The sequence below is a fragment of the Aplysia californica genome, unplaced genomic scaffold (assembly GCF_000002075.1).
Source record: "Aplysia californica isolate F4 #8 unplaced genomic scaffold, AplCal3.0 scaffold00249, whole genome shotgun sequence".
Lineage (NCBI taxonomy): Eukaryota > Metazoa > Mollusca > Gastropoda > Aplysiida > Aplysiidae > Aplysia > Aplysia californica.
Window position 1 is genome coordinate 356513 of NW_004797519.1, and position 20913 is coordinate 377425.

General features: G+C 37.7%; 1 protein-coding gene across 1 annotated transcript in view; it reads left to right on the forward strand.

Moving 5' to 3' along the window:
• LOC101858344 (CWF19-like protein 2) overlaps positions 1-18629 on the forward strand; it is a 33301-nt gene extending 14672 nt beyond the window's left edge. The window contains exons 9-18 of the mRNA XM_005100482.3: positions 1818-2078; positions 2473-2547; positions 4143-4208; positions 4762-4867; positions 6689-6777; positions 7428-7544; positions 10065-10220; positions 10768-10848; positions 13046-13147; positions 17344-18629. Of these exons, the coding sequence (XP_005100539.1) occupies positions 1818-2078; positions 2473-2547; positions 4143-4208; positions 4762-4867; positions 6689-6777; positions 7428-7544; positions 10065-10220; positions 10768-10848; positions 13046-13147; positions 17344-17481 (1191 nt within the window). The 3' untranslated portion in view covers positions 17482-18629. The remainder of the gene's footprint in view (positions 1-1817; positions 2079-2472; positions 2548-4142; positions 4209-4761; positions 4868-6688; positions 6778-7427; positions 7545-10064; positions 10221-10767; positions 10849-13045; positions 13148-17343) is intronic.
• The last annotated feature ends 2284 nt before the right edge of the window (positions 18630-20913 follow it).

Here is a 20913-nt window from a genome sequence, read left to right on the forward strand (position 1 = left end):
TTAAAAAGTTTAAACTGGGGCAATGTCGCTTTTAAAAGCAAGACCATCGTTTTTTTCTAATTACGACATTATGCTTATTGAACACATGCTTTGAGAATCTTTAGTGCAAACACTGTGTTCACTATAAAATCAATTTCTTACAGCAAGTTTTGCCACTAAAAAGTGTCATTGCTGAGATGTGACGTAGATCATATGCGTATGCAAAATGTGTGTGAGAAGCGGGAAGTGCTGTGAACACTCCCATTTTCCGCATGACGGAGATTTGTAGTATTTTATATAAATTTTTAAAGAAAAGTTTTTGAATCTAGCCTCAATATTTATGGCAAAATATGATTAAATTAAGACAAATTGATACAAACTGGCGTGCAAAGTATGGATGACAGTGATTCACCCGTGAAAGAGATATTTGAGGATAAGTTGCACCACAAATTTTTGACCGCACAATAGTTGTAATACTGTGTACCTGGGTCAATATAGTTTTATCACTGCCAATGACAATGACCATGGCAATCTTTAGTAATCTCGCAGGGAGAAATTTGTCCTAGTCGTTTACAATGGCAGTAGATGTTTTATAAAGGTTAGGTGCATGCACGCATACGCACTACAAGACAGGACATTGATAAATACTTGTTTCGCTTTCTACAACCTGCTCCGTAAACATTCTCCATCTCTCTCTCGCTCTCTCTCTCTCTTTCTTTCTTTGTTTCTCTCTCTCTCTCTCTCAATCTCTCTCTGTGTTTCTTTTGTAGCACTGTGTGTTCAGTAACCTCACTGCAGTTGGTACGAATGAATTTCTGTATCTGTCTGTTTTTGTTTTTTTGGAAATGTATCGTTTACTGTGGGTCGATAATTGAAATTCCGATGACTGTGGGTGGCTATGGTCACTTAGCATTATTTCCGCCTCTTTTTAAAGAACATTTGTTATGTGTAGATATTCAAAGCTACTCGGGTCTTTACCAATTATTCACGATGCCTTTCTAATCAATTTGTTTATTTTTATGCCTCTGATTTACCTTTTTAACAATATTGTTTACCTGATTTTGCCATGTAAATTTGTTGTCGATTGTAAGACCAAGATATTTGAATGAATCTGTCATTTCAATTGTTTCTTGTTCAATTACAAGTGGTGGGATTGTTGGTTTTTCTCTTTTAAAATCAGAAATCATTTCCTTTGTTTTTGAGAGGTTCATTTTTAGAAAATTTGAATTCCACATTTAAAAAACATACATATTTCTTTGAAAGGGGGGATTAAGAGAATTTCAATGGACACACTGTGGAAGAAGTTATAATATGTTCAGCAAAAATAGTCGTGCCAACTTTGCTCAGTCTTGAGAAGTGGAGTTTTTGCTACGACAGTAGCTCTCTTCGAAGTTGGCCCTGGTAGACAGGGCTGAAATGGCCTGCCTCCCAAAAAATCTCAATTGTATGGATTGGGGTATAACGCGTTTGCAGTTGTAATTTATCTCAATTACAGTTGCAGCAGCTAAATCTGCAGCAGACTGTGGCTTCCGCTTTTGAGGTGTTATCTTAAAAAGAGTTAAGTAGTGCTTGTGCTTTTATGAATGTCTCGTTAGCTAACCGTAACAAGAGCTTATGAATTGAATTATTCAAAATTTCATCCAGTTTTTCATAGTTGGCACCCATTGTAGAGGAGAAAAGTGGTTGTCTTCTATAGGAAGATGTGGTGGACAATGTGACTATAATACAGAAAAGGAGCAAAGGGAGAAGTGGATTTTTTTTTAGTAGAGGTGACTGTATTGGGACAGGTGGCCATAAGACAGAGCAGGTTTGACTGTGTACTTATCCTCTTCGTGCAGGACATGAAAGCAGATCTAGAGGCCAAGCTGAAGTCGGCCAGAGAAGCAAGAGACGCTGCGAAATCGGGAGAGTCCTCACTTCCAGATTTTTCTTGTCGCAAACAGTCCCAACCCAGAGACAGAGGGGGTGACAGGGATCATAACGAAGAAGATAATGTTGTTGTGCTATCCAGAAGAGGAAGGGGAGATATGCTTCGGCCTGTGGTTGGAGAAACGAAAGATGGATGGGACAGAGGAGGAAGAAAAGGAAGGAAGAAAAATGTGAGTCAAGTCTTAGCCAGAGCCGGTACCCTTTTGAGAGTAGCTGCATGGCAAATTGATGAAGCTTTAACAGGCTGCTGCATTTGTGACGTCAAGTGCCACCATATGAAGAATGAAGATGATTAGAATTAAAACTGTAATTTTTTCCTTGTTAAGTTGTAATTTAAAAAAAAGAATTCTTTTTTGAATTGTGGTATGGAATAATAATCTCATCTTTACACACACATTTGTGACAGTGAAGACATGAAACCTGTGCCTTTTCTGGAGACTCACAAAGGTCATGTTTCACAGAGCTATGTCATGTAACCATATGTACATGTTGCTGGGATTTTAACCAAAATTTATTTTTGTTGTTTTCAGTGCTTATTCTTTTCATGTCTGAATGCCGTTTCAGGTTACCACTCATGACAGTAAAGGGGAAAGAACTCAGTATTTTGATAATGATGACAGATTGGATCTCAAAACTCTGGTATGTATTTATTTGATATTGACTTTTTTGTAGTGAGAAAGTTAATGGTTGTTGTTTATTTCTTATTTTATCCACCAAAGTACTGTCAAAATGATTCAAGATGGCCATCTATTGTTGTGGAGAAAAGTTGTCTTAAAGGGATGGACATCTTGGACATTGTCAATATAGAACAAATGCAAGAGAGGAAATGGGAAGTTGTCGTTTGTACAGATGGTTGTCTTAGACTGGTGGTTGTAGAGCTGGTTCAACTGTCTACTTCACAGGGGTTTTAGAAATTAAAATTTTGATAAAAGGAGTGGCTTTTTTTCCTTTGGTTTGAAGGTACTTTTTTCTGTGACAAGTCTTCTATGAAAATGATTTTACACTCATTAGACTAAAGTGAAAGTAGTCCTTTTTGCAGGAAGTTTAGTTTCAAAGCGATCTTGCACTCAATTTATCTGTGTGAAAGAATTTTTCTTCTTTAAGTCTGAACTGATGTGAGAGTAGTCTTATCATTATTTTGTATGTTATTGTGTGAAAGTAATCTTACACTTACAGCTACTCATCAGTTATGAAAAATATGTCATAGCTGTTGGCCTTGTATGAAAAGATATCTGGACATTGTTGCAAAATGCAAGAAATTAATTTTTTCATATTCCTTACTTTACTTGCAATGATGTGAACATAAATTTCTGAAACAGAAAATCATTTTATTCTTAATTACAGGCTTTTATATTAATTAATTTGTTGTAGGTTATCTTCAATAGGAAGCTAAAATTCATTTTTTGATGTAATGATGGTTTTTTTCGAAATAAATCTTAAAGGCATCTCTATAAATAATGGATTTGAAGTGGCACAAAAGCAGTATGGAAAGGATATCCTTATTATACAGTAAAGACCCGTGTGGCATTCACTGCTGGTGCTCTTGGTTTTCATGTCTGAGAAAAGCAGGAAAATGGCTCTTAGATCGACATGATTCCTTTTCCACATATGTATTCTTCTTATGTACGATGGTGTACAGATTTAAAGTCAAATAATAATGAGAAGACAAGAAAACACTAAATTATTGCTGGTTAATTAAATCTAGTTAGCCATATGAAAAGGGCTACTGTGTTTTGTATATCCCCAAAAACTAATGTATGTGTAGGAGCAAGCTAAGAAATCAAACATGCCTTTCCTTCTTGTCACAACACAATGCCATATGTGTCGCTGCCGGTCAATATAAATCATGTGAAGGAAATTTCAAAAGTGTGTAGAACGGAATTGCTACTCACCATATATGTCTGCCCCGCTCAATATCAGTCGTAAGACGCACTTCGCTATTATCAGCTACATGGCTCGAAAGGCAAAAAAGTGACTTTCCATGAAGTGACTTTCACACTCTTACACAATTATGTTTATCTCTGTCTTCTATTTTATCAGTCATTTTTAGTCTGTTAGTTATGTTCAAATGGATAGCTTTTCTGAGCAGGTAAGAAAACAGTTTATTCTCAGGTAAAAAGAAAGATAATTTCTGGTCACACAAAATATTGGCTCTAAAAAAAGAAAAAATATTTAACTCCCCAAAAGGTAATCCATATTTCAGTTTCAGAAATATTCCTTTTTTCCCCTCCAAGGTTGAACAAGAAAAAACTGGCACAGCAGAAGATCAGAATGCCATGTTTGCCCGTTTGGCTGGAAGGGTAAGTCACTGCTCTTTTTCTGATCATTCTTAAGGTAGTAGCGGGATCTGCTGTAATAATAGTAATAATATTAATAGATTGTACTTATATATCACTCTGCCTAATATAAATATAAGCTTTGAGCGCTTTAGATTGCTGATATTTATCACGAACAAGCATTCATATCTCTGCTCCGTTTATCATTGTCCCTTGTTTTTGTATGATTTGTTGGTTGATTTTAGCCAATGTGTGCAAAGACTATTTTTTTAGCTGGTCAGAACTAACTTTTTGATGTGATTGTCTTTTGTAATAGATACATAAATGGGGAAGTGTGTCCTCCTCCCTCCCCCCACCTTTCTCTCCCCCCTCTTCTCCCTGTCTCTCTCTCTCTCTCTCTCTCTCTCTCTCTCTCTCTCTCTCTCTCTCTCTCTCTCTCTCTCTCTCTCTCTCTCCAACTTGCTTAGTAAAGGGACATAACACATACAAAGACGTTTTTTTTTTTGGTCTGTTATTTCCCATTACAAATGTTATCCTCAAATTTCCTCTCTGGTTCTGTCTCGCTCCCACTCCTTAGTCCACTGACAGGGACCTGGATGTGGATGATATGTTTGTGGATAAGGCAGCCCGGAAACAGAATGAGGACAACATATTCAACAAAGACAGATCAGCCGCCATATATGGTCAGTAAATATTCCATTCTTCACACATAAAATATACTGGTACTTTTACATAAATATGCTTATTCCAGATTTTATTTTGTTTATTTTCGTAAGTGATGTTGAAATGGATATACCTTTTTTTTCAGGAAAATATTTTCCCTTTTCAATGTTTTAGTTCCATTTGCTGGTAGATAAATTCTGATATTTTAGATTGGGCTGAAATATCAGTGGCTATTTTTTAGCAATGTTTAGAGAAGCACAGCGCTTTAGAGTTGTATATAGCCTGTATATTAATCATATGATCCACGCAAAAGATGGGTATAACAGAGATGCCAACCAGTACGATTTTACGTATTTTAGTACGATTTTTTGCAGAAAATACGCGAATACGACTTTTCATGAAAAAATACGCATCCTGGAATGGAATGCGTACAATACGACATTCAGCTTGGGCGAGTAAACCTAATTATCTCAAGTCCCATCTTTTGCCAAAATAGTATCAGTATCGTGGAACTGGAATATTTGAAAACCAAGTCCGATAAGGTCAGAAACTTCATTTTTGCCGGTCACGATTGTGATATTATATTCGTTCACCCTTTCCCCTTCCGAGAGTACGTTTCACACGAACAGGCGGCCATGGCGGCAGGCGGAAGTGTATGTGACACCGATGCTCGATTGGGAAAATCAAGATCTACTTTCGCTTTCGTTACCACCGAGAAGTTTGCCAGTGGTAGTCTGATAACGCAACATTTGTGACATACGGGTTGTGCAGTGTAAACGCTGTGTCGCCGATACGATAAAATTTAATCAACACTCGGACTCGTCTCTGTGCTGTCATGTGTGGGAAAGAAAGAAAAGAAAATACAAGCGTTGTCCGATTTTTAGATTGTCTGGCTCGCCATCGTGACCGGTCACTGAACCTGCGCGCATTCGCATCATAAATAAATGCGGCATCGTATGAGCAAAGACCGTCTTTAGTGGGAGTAACTGCGTTGCGAGCGAAGTATAGGACTACGGAATAGGGGAGGGGATTATTGTTTTTGTTTTTTTTAAATACACTCGGGGGGGGGGGGGGGGGGGGAAGGCAACAACAGAGGACAAAAACTTGGAAGCAAATTTCAGAATTTTGATAGAGCTCTCTGCAAAGCGCATGTTGGTGCAGGCAATGTGCTGAATCGGGACCCTTCATTCTTTGCAAGCTGATGAGCTGGTAAATTTTTTATCAGGAAATATTGCTGGACACCCTGAACATTTTACTAGTTGGTCGGTCGGTCGTGGGGAATACACATTTCCCCCTGAAAATACACATTTTCATATTTTCCAGTACTCATTTCAGTTTTCTGTGGTTGGTATCTCTGGTATAAATAAATTGTAGGGACCTATGTTTTCAGTGAAAATGAAGTGCTAACGAGCACCATTCATGTTAAGATACCCCCCACCTACACACACACACACACACACACACACACACACACACACACACACACATACATATACATAAAGCCCTGGTAGATTTTTATTTATGTGACAACATGCTCTATTAGTCTATTTGTTGTGCATTTCACTTTTCTCTCACACTGAGAGACCATCTTTGTGTTTGATATATTTTTTGTGAACCCACTGTGGCAGGTTGGCGGGTGCTCTGGTGTGATTTGCTCCTTTTTTCCTATGAGACATCTATTGTCCTGATCTCTCCTCCTCCTTTTTTGTGTTTGTTACTCTTGTAACACCGCTTACCGTCGCAACTTATATTATGACCTCATTGTGTTGCGAGTGCCTTAAAATTCTTTCTAAATCTAAAAAGTTAACCCACTGGACATGACTGTGTTTCTTTCCTTTCAGAGCATAAAAAGATCAGTGCAGCAATGGAAAAGTGTCACAGATGTTTTGACAAGGTTCCGAAACATTTGATCATTGCTATTGGCAGTAAGGTAATTAAATTTCTGTTATTGATTTCCTTAGTTTGTTTTATCCACTAGTAGAACAGACGAGTCCCGTCTGTTGAAGTCTTTTCTCAAAGCCATTGTATGTCTCAACAAATTTTTCTCTTTACAGCACAATAGATTTGCCACTCCTTTATTTATCTCAGTTTTTTACATTTGTAACATTAAGAAGAATACCGTTTAATAAGCTCCTAAGAAAATGCAATAACAGACATGTATCTGTCTTCTCAGGCTTGAAGTTGAGAATACCACAGTTTCTGCTATATTGTATATTTGTGGCGACCTGGGGAAGCCAGGCTCAATGATGATATTTTTTACACTTGACAATAACAGTTTAGGAGATGTGTTAATTTATTTATTAATCTTTTCTTAACCGTATTCATTTCCCTTTAGTATGACACTAGTCAAGTGTACCATTTGCATGCATGGTAGTTTTTAACACAAATCTATTAAACATGAAAATGTTGTTACCACGAAAGGATTTCAAATCGCCAGTTTTTTTTTCACCTTTTTATCTTATGCTTTGCAACTTCCCTGTAACATGAAATCTGCTTAACTGGAAGAAATTCTCTGGTTGTATGAAGTTTGTTTTGTCAAGGTATATATATTTATGGTTCCCCTCTACCATCTGTGCTCAGAGCTACCTGTGCCTGCCCCAACATCGCTCCCTGACAGAAGGACATTGTCTCATTGTTCCCATGCAGCACGTCTCTGCTGGCACAGCTCTTGACGAAGACATCTGGCAGGAAATGCAGGTGGGTAGCGTGGTTAGATTCAACAGAAAAATGGCATAGATTCATTGACGAGACTAAATGTGAGGCATTGTTGTGAAATCAGACGCTCATCAAAAAAATTGAAAGTCAAGAAACTGGCATATTTCTGCAGGTTTGGGAATTTTTATCAAATTTTTGTTTTTTGGCTCAACACCTTTCATGCCCACCAAAGAACATATTTATGTGTGAATTTTACTGAAAAACATTGATCAAAGGCATAAAAGAGGTAAATATTCAGTTTCCACAGACCTTTAAGCTAAGGAAATAACTCAACTTTGGCGACCATTTTCAGGCCAATTATACCTCAGAAACCAGGCAACCCCACTTCCTTCAATAGCCAATATCTTGACTTGCATCCAAGATAAATGGATATTTTTGTCGTCAAAAGCAAGGGAAATGGGCAGGCTTTAAGATGATACCAATAACACCATATACCCCTAAATTGACGAGCGCCTGAGTCCACCGCATCGTGACACATATATCAAAAGATGAAGAACTCCTTTTGCTCGGAGTCGAGAAATCACTCTTAAATGCTGTGCAAAAATTTTTATTGATGTTTTTTGACACATAGTGATGCATGATTGATAACTGAAAACAGTGCTGGGAGTTAAATGTTAGAGAGAGGACAACCAAGAAGCCAATGGACAGAGAACATTTTTAAAAAGAATTAGACAGGAGGCAGAAGTGAGTAGTTTGTGGGTGCTCTGGTGTGGTTTGCTCCTTTTTTCTTATCAATTACTGTCTATTGTTCTTATCTCTCCTTTTTATGTTTAGTACTCTCTTGTAACACATCTAATCTTCGTAACTTATATGACCTAATTGTGTCTCTAGTGTTTATTTAATTGTGTCGCAAGGTCTTACTAAAAAGAAGGCTGAGTGCTCAATAATGGTGCAGGACAGATTGGCTTGAAGAGCCATGACGTGTCTTCCTCACTCCTAGGATGACACGAGACAACGGCTGTGGCGTAATTTACTCTCAAATAATGCTTTTTGTTTGATGTGCTATTTTACAAAGGCATTGCATGTTAGATCTGGTCTTTAATGTGTCAATATTGATGTCGATGCTTTTCTTATGTTTACTGCAACTGATTTATTTCCTGACGTGCTACATAAACCTAATTAGTAGCATGCACCCTTGTCATGAACATAGAATGTAGACAATACCCGCGGGGGAAGTGCCACTGTCTGAAGTGTCTTTAGGCCATTCCCAAAGGGGGGACAATAACCTCTTGAGTTCTTATGCTCAGTAGAATTGTACATCTAAATGGGCTGACTCCTCAATCTTATGCTCGTAACTGTGCCTGAACTGCTTTTTCTTTCCTAATCCTTGCTATCGTCATTTTCCTCTACCTTGTATGTTTGTCACACTCTTTTGACCCACTATTTCCGGGGTTCCTTGATAGTCGAAGCAGACTTTGTGCTGTTGAAGCTAGAGAAGTGAGCTGAGTAAGACAATGATTCCCTGTAAGGACTTCTCTGTTGACATCCATCCCTTGGTGCTTATATGAACTTATACAGTTGCGATCGCCGAATCACCTCTACTACACTAAAACTAAGACCAGTCTAACACTGACCCTATTACCCTATTGTGTGTAGTTATGCAACTCTGCCGTCCCAAGGCAGAGTGATGTATTTGACAAAATGGAGTTTTTTGGCTTTATTGCAGGTTTTTTTATAACACAATTCTGGCCCGTATCCTTCTCGCGTCAAAATAGGATGACATATCTACATCCAAATTTGTAGAAGTTTTCAAAATGGTAAAGTTTCGTAAGGGACTGATCTCAATAATAGGCATCAAGAGTTTTGCATTTTTGGGTCAAAATCATGAAATGAGCAGTTACTTTGCTCTGCCTTTTGTTCGCCGAACTGTCCTGACCATCTATCGTTCTTCTATTCTTGATTTCCTCAGTTGTTTTTTTTTAGGGGGTGGTCGGGGAGTACTGCTCTTCTTTCTTTCCCTGTGTTATTTCTGTTGGTTTCATCCTTTCTCACTCACGTGTTGGTTTCATCCTTTCTCACTCACGTGTTGGTTTCATCCTTTCTCACTCACGTGTTGGTTTCATCCTTTCTCACTCATGTGTTGGTTTCATCCTTTCTCACTCACGTGTTGGTTTCATCCTTTCTCACTCACGGGATGACTTATTAATTATGTTGATATGCTTCTCTTTACTCTGAAGAACTCAGTTTTAGTCTAAAATTAGTAAGAGTTTGTTGGTACTTGCAACACAGATAGATCATATAAATGTCGAAGATTAGAAGCGTTATTAGAGAGCAATATACAAAGAAAAGGAGGAGAGATAAGAACGACAGCTTTTTGATAGGAAAGAAGAAGCAGAAATTGGTCATATTAATGATGAAGATTAGTAGAGGAACATACAAAGGAAAGGAGGCGTGATAATAACAACAGCTGTTTGACAGGAAAGAAGGACCAGACAACACCAGGGCACCCACCAACCTCTGTCAAAGAAATCAGTATCTCATAATTTCTATTTCTATTTCCAGCTTTTCCGCAAGAGTCTGGTCCAGATGTTTGCTGCTCAAGACCAGGATGTTGTCATCATGGAAACTGTGATGCATATCAAGCACTTCCCACACACAGCGTTAGAGTGTGTGCCCCTGGAGAGAGAAGTGGGGGACCTGTCCCCTATCTACTTCAAAGTATGTGAAGACTACAGTGGGGAAAAACAGCGGTCACATTTTAAAACATTATTTTGAGTCGTACCCCATTGGGGCTTCTTGACTCAACGGTAAAATATAAAATAATATTTTAAAGGGATAAAATTAACAGGGTCTTCCTTGTACAAATAAGCTGAGAAAATATGATCTTTTTTTAGATATGAGGGTCCAAATTTTGAAACTGCGAATTCTCAGAATCTCTAAAATGTAACTCTCCCATTTTTGCCACTGAAGCCATCTTGTGTTATTCAAGTGAAAGTCTGTTTTTTTCCATTGATGTCGTTCAAGGAAATAGATGATGAGAACTTTTGAAATAAGAGACGTTTGGACAGCCTGGACACTTTCACTGAACTGTTACTCATGAACTCAAGTGCGATGTACTACACATAACATTTTGTTTATTCCAATTTCATTTCAAAAGTGAAAAGGACATTGACAGCAGTATCATGACGCGTTCAAGTTTATTTTGTTATTTGTTTGAAAATGTGGGTTTTTATTCAAATTTGTAAACATTTTTCCACTCCCATAGAAAGCTATTCAGGAAGTGGGACCTGAGTGGGCTGACAACAAGAAGCTGATAGACCTGAGCAAGAAAGATGTCAGACGTGCGGTGAGTCAAGAGATTTGGTCTCTAGACCGTCTGCAGTATTAGACACTGTCCCACCTACATGCAGTGGCGTGGCTATCCAAGCGCAAATGGCGCCATGGCGCCTCCCTTTGAAATGGAGAAGGGATTTTCAAAAAAGGAATATGATTTTCCAAAACTTAACAAAATATCACAATATTTTTTCAAACAAATCTCTTATCCAGTGTTCGTCCCTAAGTACGCCAGTCTTCAGTTAATGTGTCTATAATTAGGCCTGTGGGAGGAGGGCGGGTAAGCCTCCCGTGGCCTGTGGCAAGGGTCTCCCAGCGTCTTTCGTTCACTACGTCTGACGTCACTGAGGGCGCCGAGCCCAGATCGGCGCTACCTGAACCAGTGTCTCTGCCTGAACCCATCTGGGTGTTCATTGTTTAGGTGTGAAGTCTGGTCAAAATAATTCAAAATGATCTATAAACTATTTGATTCAGTCAATTGAAAACAAGGTTTTCTTTCCAACAATAGCAAGAAAGTTTCTTTAATACCCATCCAGACATTTGACGGAAGACACGAGAGATATCCCCAAGAACATAACTCAGCCAAAAATGCTACAACAGGTACTCCCATCACTCTAAGAGATTGTACTGTTGGAACAAAGGGCCAAGATGGATTTGGCGCCTGTTTGGTAGGGAGGGGAAGGAGTAGTAGTTAGCCTGGACATGGCATCGTTGCGAACTGTGTAAAAATAGGTTTTATTGTCTGCTTTCTAGAAACCAGAACTGCAGGCGAATCAGGGAATGGGGTAATTATGTCAAGACGCCCCGAGGGCAATAGTGCATGCGTGTTCTTGACTGTGAATGTGGGCTTTTCTGTTGATCCGTGGGAAGTTATTGTTTTGTGTGTGAACAGTTAAAATGTGATGTGATTGGCGCATCTTGAGCGCCGAACTTGGTTCTTTATCATCAGTTCTCTCTCTATATAAAAGATTGTACCGGCACATATCTATTCTTTTCACATGGATATAATAGGTGTCCCTGTATCAGTATTAAAGTTAAACGAAGAGGCGTATAGTAAGTCTACAGATTATAGGCCTGTAATAAGTAGGCAATACTTTTTGTTGAGCATAAATTTATTCTTGGCGCCACCTTCTGTGGAAGTGACGCCAAGCCCCTGCCTACATGGCAGGTCATTTCTCATGATGTGCAGCTGGCTGTGTAACTAAATCTCCCATCATTGTCCTGGAGCTTTTTCTTTTTGCTGTGGACTACTATTGGGATTTTCCTATTACTAATTATGAAGGAAATCTCATTCCACTAATATTTGCAGTGTGACTGTTGGTTCGGTGAGACCTTCAAGTTTAAACTGATATTTATTAGTTTCTCTACCAAGAACAAGTTATGCCTGTTTGAATTTGATGCTTTTTAACTTATTTTTTAAACGTTTCCAGCCCCATGCGTGTATATTTTCAGCAGCGCTTGTACCTCCCTCTGTCCCAAGAGCGTATATTCTCAGTTTCAGGGGGTACTGAATTTGCGCATTTTTCGAAATTAGCAAATCTAATTAAACTTTAATTTTCATGATATTTTTTCATTTACCTTTAAACATTGTTATATGTTATAATCCAAACTTCATTACAAAGATACTACATCACTTTTTAGAATGAATATTGAAAGCCTCTTTTTCGGAAATACTGCTTTATTGGCTGGGACTGGGGTTAGGGAGTGCACAAAAATGGCTGGAGCTGGAAGGGTTAAAACTTAAAAAAATCTGAGCACAGCTTGAATGTTTTTTTTTCCATGATGAACGTCTGTGTCTGCAATGAACAGAGAGTGTAAAATGAACAAGGCACGAGGCGCTGTGTTTTGGTCAGAGAGTGGGACATTCATGAAAATGTGGATTAATTGGTGTACAAGTGAAGTTGTTTAGTTAGACAGCTAGGGCGAAGAAGCAGATAGGAATTAAAACCAATCAGAAGACCGTCCTGGACCAACCAGAAAATTGGGAGAGGGCTAGAAATATTGACTGGGGTAGGGGGTATTTAGGTGGTGTTTGGGATTGGATAATAATCCTATGACAAGTCAGTCTCTGGTCCAGGAAGGGACCATGTGTCTTTGGTTCCACATCAAACTGTGGAAACTTAGATATGGTCTTTTGACTTTTAAAAATTATTATTTCCTCTCATGATTTTGATTTAATAATGCATTTGCAAATCTATTTTTGTGTTCAGATTCCGAAGGGCTTCCCTTACTTTGCTGTGGACTTTGGCCTCCAGGGAGGTTTTGCTACTGTCATTGAAGATGAGGCGACTTTCCCAGCATACTTTGGAAGGGTGAGATAGTCGTATGATGTGCTGTTTTAATGTGACATTGACCATAGACAGTGCTTCCAGTCTTCCGCAAATTAGAAAAATTCCGCAAATGGAAAAATTTCAGTGAAAATTCATGCAAAAAAAAAAAAATTAAAAGAAAAATTATTTTCAAAAATGCGTCGTAAAAAGTTTCCGTAATTACTAATAGTTAATAGTCAACAATAGCCAACCCATACCGGAAGTGCTCTTTTATTTGAAAGTGTAGACAGTTTCTTTTACTTTCACTTGCACAAGCAGAGCACCAGCACTGTAAACAAGAGGAAGATGTATGACGATTGTGGTTCAATAGATCTTGGGCCTGCCAAGAAAAGAAAACTCTGAAGAGAGCTTGGTTTTTTCACCACACTTGTTTATTTGTACATATTGTTGTGGTTTTAAGTTGAATATAAGCTGTCAAGCTATTTTTTAGATCTAGATTCTGGCTGTTATACTATTATAATAATGAGGATTCTACACATTATATGGTGCAAACCAACACATGCAGAAATAAAGTTGAACATTAACAGTCAAGTTTTATAGATCTAGCTGTTATATTACTGTTGTGGATGTACAGTATCAGTACAAGGGAGAAAGCATGGCTTTGGATTTATATATGGATTAACCCAAGCAGAAAATAATGTATGCTAGGTTTGTTTTTTTCTCACTTATTTTCTTGTTAAATTTAGGCTTGAATAGCCAGAGATGACCTACTTAGGATGCCCTGAAACCCAAAAATTTCAAACGTAAGGGGGATGCCATCCCCCTTTAACCCCCTGCCAGGGCGCGACCCAAAAGTCCTCGAAAAATGACACCAGCTGCTGGAAGCTCTGCATAAATTTTTAAAGTCTTTTGTATACTCTCAGTACACTACTCAACACCTTATGAAGTTGGCAGTTTCACAATTTTGACTATTTGAGTATAACATTTCCCTTTTCTATTTGTTTTTGTGATCATTAAAAATTATTTTTTTTTGGGTGCACATTTTTGTTTTTCATCCAGCATTTTGTATCAACTTGAAGCATAAGTGGTTAAGATAACCCCTGACCATATAAAAAAAAGAATGAGCCAAGTTACAGTCTAAATAATGAAGTGTTGGAAAGAGCTGGGATTGAGTATATCATCATCATCATCCAGTGCCAGATCTGCGACAGACATCGGTGATCATGGTTTTCCATTCATTCCTTTGCTCGGATGCTCTCAAAAAAGCTACGTTTCCTTGATCTCTCGCTGTCACCCATTTGTAAGTATGTTGCTCTGGGCCTACCCCTGCCTCGCTTGCCCTCAATTTTTCCAGTGAGAGCTAGATGTTCAAGACCCTTATGTCTATTCAGGTGTCCCAAAAACTGCATTTGTCTTTTCCTGATTGTTTTTAACATTGATTGTCCCTCGTGGGCTTCATCAAGCACTACCTCATTTGATTTCTTTTCCTTCCACGATACTCTTAGCAGTCTCCTAAGAAACCACATTTCTGTAGCTTCTATTTTTTTTCACTGTCTTTAGTGATTGTCCAGCATTCACAGCCATAGAGAAGGGTTGACCAAACATAGCATTTCAGGACTTTCATTTTGGTGTTCATTGAGATGTTTCTATTTTTCAGGATTGGGCTCATTTTATTGAAACTAGCCTTAGCCATTGCAGTTCTTCTTTTTATTTCTGTGGAACATTTGGCATCAGATGTTATTATATATTCTAGATATTTAAACTGTTGGACTTGTTGGATCTTTTCCCCTTTGCTAATGAGATTACAACTAGGATTGGCTGCTTTTTTGGATATTACCATACATTCTGTTTTCTTTACATTCAACAATAATCCTTTACGTTCACTCTCTGTTACAACAGTATCTAGAAGCAATTGAAGGTCCTTTTCGGAGCCTGCTATTAAAACTGTGTCATCTGCATACCTGATGTTATTAATATTTTTTCCATTTACTTTGAGGCGTGGACATTCTTCTATGTTTCTAAGGATTGTTTCACTGTACATGTTAAAGAGGTCTGGAGACATAACACATCCTTGCCTCACTCCTCGCCTAATCTGCTTATATTCACTGTATTCTCCATTAATTCGTACTGCAGCGTTTTGGTCCCAGTACAAATTTCTGATAATTCTTAGATCTTTTCCATCTATGTCTAGCTTTTCCAGTATAAATAGCTCATCATGTCTAACTTTGTCGAACGCCTTTGAATAATCTATGAAGCATAAATACAGATCTTTCTGTGCTTCAATACATCTTTCCATTAACATTGTTTAGGTGAATATAGCATTTCTGGTGCCCTTGTCAGGAACAAAGCCGAATTGCGTTTTAGATATCTCTGGTCTTATTCTTTTTCTCAATCTTCCCATTATTACTCGCAGCAATATTTTTGTAAAATGACTCATAAGGCTAATTGTTCTTTGCATATCACACTCAGTGGCACCTGGTGTTTTAGGTAAAGCTATAAATACTGACTTCATCATATCTTCTGGGATCTCACCGCTGTCATAAATAGCATTTAGGAGCTTTGTGGTTATTTCAGTGCCTAGTTCTTCAAGCGCGACAATCACTTCAACTGGAATATTATCTGGCCCTGTGGCTTTTCCTTGTTTCATTTTCCTAATGGCAGCTTGTACTTCTGCTTTCAGTATTGGTGGTCCGTTTATTTCATTCTTTATTACCGGTTTTTCTCCTCTATTATCTTTGAAAAGTTCTTCTATGTATTCTGACCATCTGTTTAAGACATCCCGGTTGTCCATTAAAATATCTCCTCCCTTTGATCTTATGCATCCTGTATTTGAGCATCCTTTTATCCCACTTACTTCTTTGATTTTGGAATGCATGTATTTGCTGTCCTTGTTTTGGTTCTTCTCTATTTGTTGACACTGATCATTTATCCATGTTTCTTTTGCTTCCTTGCATTTTGTCTTTATTTCCCTGTTTAAGATGTTGTACTTTTCCACATTTGATTTTGCCTTTCTTCTCTCTTCCATTAGTTTAAATATGTCCTGGGTCATCCATTTTTTATTAGCTTTTTTAGCTTTCGGGGGGATATTCTCTTCCACAGCTTCCATTATTGAGTCTTTCATTTTCCTCCATAGTTCTTCCGATTTAGTAATGTTTTCCAAGGCTTGAAATTTATTTCTTACATATTTGGAGAAAGGTTTTTTCAGTTTTTGATTTGTCTTTAAAAGACCTATGTCAAATTTAGGTTGATACTTTGACTTTTTGAGTTTCTTCAGTCTTATCCGGATTTTACACATGACTGGTACATGGTCACTATCACAGTCTGCTCCTGGCAGTGATTTAGACGATTTGATTGTGTTTCTAAAACGTTTCTGAATAAGTATGAAGTCTATTTGATTTCTACTTCTATCGCCAGGACTCTTCCAAGTGTATCGTCTTCTTGGGTGATTTTCATATCAGGTGTTTGATATCAAAAAATTATTTTCTCTGCACCACCCTACCAGTCATTCCCCGTGTTCAATCTCTTTACCCAGTCCCCATGGCCCAACTATATCTTCTATACGTGTACTTCCTACTTTGGCATTAAAGTCTCCCACGACTATCTTTACATCTTGTGATTTTAAATGTTTCATTGCCTTATCAAGGTCTTCATAAAAAGTCTCAATTTCTTCGTTGTCGTGCTCTGATGTTGGTGCATATATTTGGATGACACCTATGCCAAAAAGGTTTCCCTCTAATTTAGCCACGATGAGTATATCAACGCAACTAAAAAAGGAGACAATGGAGATATTTAGGACATGTTTTGAGAATGCCACAGACAAGATTGACCTTTATATATCGGATATGATACTGGAGACTAGTTGGAGAAAGAAGAAGAGGTAGGCCAACTGAAAGTTACAGAAGCACAGTCAGGGATTAGGCAACCACCCAGGCCCTAGATATGCAAAGATTAGAGGAAGTGGCCAGGAACAGACAAACATGGCATTGACCGCTTTTTACCTTTATGTACATGATGGTACACAGGGAGAGAGTAAGTGAGTAAGTAAATTACCGTCTTACTATACTGACTACAGAGCACGTCATAACATGATTGATGTTGCTAAACAAGTAACAAGTTGTGCCCTTAAAGCCTTTTCAACTCTTTTTGTTTGGATAGAAGTCTCACTCAGTTCGTGCAGCTTTGTTATTGTTTTTTTTTTAATGTGTCATTTAATAGTACCATTTTTCACTCTTCTCCAGGAAATTGTCGGAGGAATGATAGATGCTGAGCCAACATTATGGCGGAAACCACATAAAGAGAACTTTGAAAGCCAAAGGAACAAAGTTCTTCAGTTTGAGCAGTGGTGGAAACCGTATGACTGGACTCAAAATGTCTGAATGGTTTTACTTGCTGGAAAAAGATGCTTGGAAGGGAGAGAAATTCAAACCACAGGCTTTGTTTCCTCAGTCATGTATACGAAATTTAGCTCATACTCATAACACTCTTGGTTTGAGTCTTGAAGTTTACAGAACGTATCCTGTGTGGAGAGAAAGAATGTAAAAAACATTGTTGAGAAAATTTGATCAGGTTTTGTCTTTAAAAAAAAGTGTGCATAAGAGTATGAGTGTTTGCATATATGTGTAGAAGTTGGAGTGTGTATATATATAATATGTGTATTTGCATGTGTTCGTTTGAGTGAGAGAAAGAGAGAGAGAGAGAGAGAGAGAGAGAGAGAGAGAGAGAGAGAGAGAGACTTTGTATTTGAAAATGTAGTGTTGTTGGAAATTAGCCCTATTCGATTTCAGTTCATGCCCATCCTTAAGTGGCTTCCACTACAACATACAGTTGTCAAACAAATCAAGCCTTCTATCAACTGTGAAATGATATGCCATATTTCCCCAAGATTTACATATGCCAGAAGTAATTAATTGGTCAACGATATAATATATTATGAATTTTCACATTGCTTCTTTGTATTCAGAGTTACAATGGAGTCCGCTTAAATGGAACACGACTAATCTGAAAACAGCGGTGAAGTGAAAGAAAATACAATCCCAGATTTTTTTTCTATTTGAGCTGTATATTTCTAAACTGAAAACCCGGTTGAACCAAATAAAATCCACTGGTTGCACTGATTTAGGTTTAAGTAGATTCCTTTGTATACATTATATATTTTCTATCCAAATATGGAATTATTAGTATGTTTGCTGTGTCTTGTTCTGCTAATCACGGTGGTATATCTTTATTAAAAAAAAAGTGGATTATTTTATTTTTTATTCCCTAGCAGCTGTAGGTGCCCTACAGTTTTATTGTGTCTTATCTCCAAGTTAATGGCAGTCAGCGAGTAGGGGAGGGAGGTGGATGTGGTCTCCACAACAGAAAAAATTTTCTTGTGTTGTTGGAGTAAATGTGTAATAGGTTTTGTACATCTGATGAATTGATTTGTAAGAAGTAATACTTTTATATTATATTTACTTTAAATGCAGTGTATGAGATTTGATTGTGTTATTGTATGACGAGACAAATAAAAAGAACACAGTTGTTACTTTTGTTTTGGTGCTGTTATTTGTCTGAGAAAAAATTTCTTACGTAAAGAAAGTTAGTGGAAAGTTATTATTTATTGTTGCTGTTGTTGCCCTGAGTTCATAGTTTACAGCACATCTCCATGACAACAGCCACCTTTTGGTGAGCTCTGTAAACTATACACTTTTTTTCAAGTCAATCCTTTTGTTTTTTCAACTGTCTGTTTTCTTGTTTTTTATACCATGTGTGTTACATAACCGCTATTGCTTAAACGGGCAATTTCGTGTCTCGGATCACTTTGTCACAAGTTTTTTAGCATCTTGAAAGAATATTTTTTTCAAATTTTTGCAAAAGTACTGCAGAGTTCCTATTTCTTTATAGATTAGATTTGAAAGAATCCCTAAGACGAACCCAAAGTGGTCATGTTACATAGGTGGTTCTAATGGACAGTGTCATTATAATATTGAAAAAAATGCAAGGGGATGGGAGGTGGCGGTGGGAAGAGGTTGTTTGTACAAGAAAGTGATTCTCTTGGACAGGTATTTTGTTAGATCAAGTTGGACAGAATATACAGTAGAATCTGTTTAAACTGAACACAGTTAATCTGAAAACAGTTAATCCAAAAGAAAATCTCTGATTTTTTTCTCTCAATTTGAACAATCTCCTTGTACCCAAAACCTGGCGAAACCATAGACTCCACTACTGTATGCATGTAGTATATGCACATGTCGTGTGTGTCTGTAGAAATGTAGACCTTTGGTGACCATCCATGCATTTACTCACAGATTAGTAAAATCAGTTTTTCTTCTTTTGTTTCATCCTTTTTATTCTTTTTTCTACTCTTTTTCGTCCCACTCTCTTATAACTTATAGTTATAGTCGAAAGGAAGCTGAATCCTCTTCTCTTTGTCTTTTGTTCTTTGTCTTTCTTTCTCTTAGAGCCTAATGACTGTAATCTTTATTATTATTATTATTATTATTATTATTATTATTCAAGCAGTGTGCTTCTCTTTATATTCTCACAGAACACCCTAGATAAAAGTTTCTTGGCTTTGAATTTGGGCTATATCACCAGGTTTAATTTGGATGGTTTTGTCCAAACTGGTATTGGTTGTTGGGAAAATTGGTTTCCTGCCCCAACATATTATGTAATTCTGTATGGGAATAAAACCCTGTGAGTAAGTCTAGAGCTATGCTTTCAACATTTAAAACACACCTCTATTGAAAAACATACTGAAGAATAAGGCCAATACTAAAGGAACGTTATAATCTGTACACATGGCTGTATATGATAAAATCAGTCAGGTACTACCTGATTTCTCTCTCTTTCTTTCTTTATTTCTCTCTCTCTCTCTCTCTCTCTCGCTCTCTCTCTCTCTTTCCATTTCCCTCTCCCCTCACCCCTCTCTCCTTCTCTCTCCCCCTCTCTTCCTCCATTTCTTTTTTTCTCTCCCTCTTTCTCTCTCTCGCCCTCCTCTCTCTTTCTCTCTCTCTCTCTCTCTCTCTCTCTCTCTCTCTCTCTCTCTCTCTCTCTCTCTCTCTCTCTCCCTCTCTCTCTCTCTCACTCTTATCATTGTAATTTCTACAAACCTCAGTTCACAACTTTTGATACACCCGTCTGCTACCGAAATGCCCTAGTTTGTTAATATTGAGGGGTAGGCCTATGTAGGCCTCCATTAATTGTATTACTATCATGTTCAGTTAAAACTGACAGTTGCATCTCCTTTAAATTGTGATTTATAAGAAAATACTACACGATGCAATCTTGGTTCAAAATACAATGCTCTTCCTTTTTGTGATCTAAATGATCCAGCAAGAGAAAGAGATAGGCGCGAATCATTAGCTTTTGTTACTATTGATACACTGGTTCCAAATTTGATATTATTATTTTTACGACAGGGTGTAGTTTTCAAAAAGTTTTTAAACAACAGTTTTTTTGGTTTTTTTTTTATTGTCGATGGGCTGCAGACAGTCCAGTAGTCGGATGCACACAAATCTGAATGTACACATTTCAATATCCCCTTTCACCTGGATAATATAGACTGTCCCCGTGGTTTTATGCGGCCCGCATAATTTAGCAAAATTTGATAATTTTTTGCTTAATTTCGGATTATTTTCCTTTATCATTCTTTGTTAAAATTAACAGAATCGCATAATTTCACATTTTTGGGCTCATTTTGCATAATTTCAGAATTTTTCTTGCATAAAACGACGGGGACAGTATAGAGGTTTGAATCCCAAGTAAACAGGAATGAACATGGCAGAAAATGCGAAATGATAAGTGGGAATGGAATGAAGAGGGGCGGG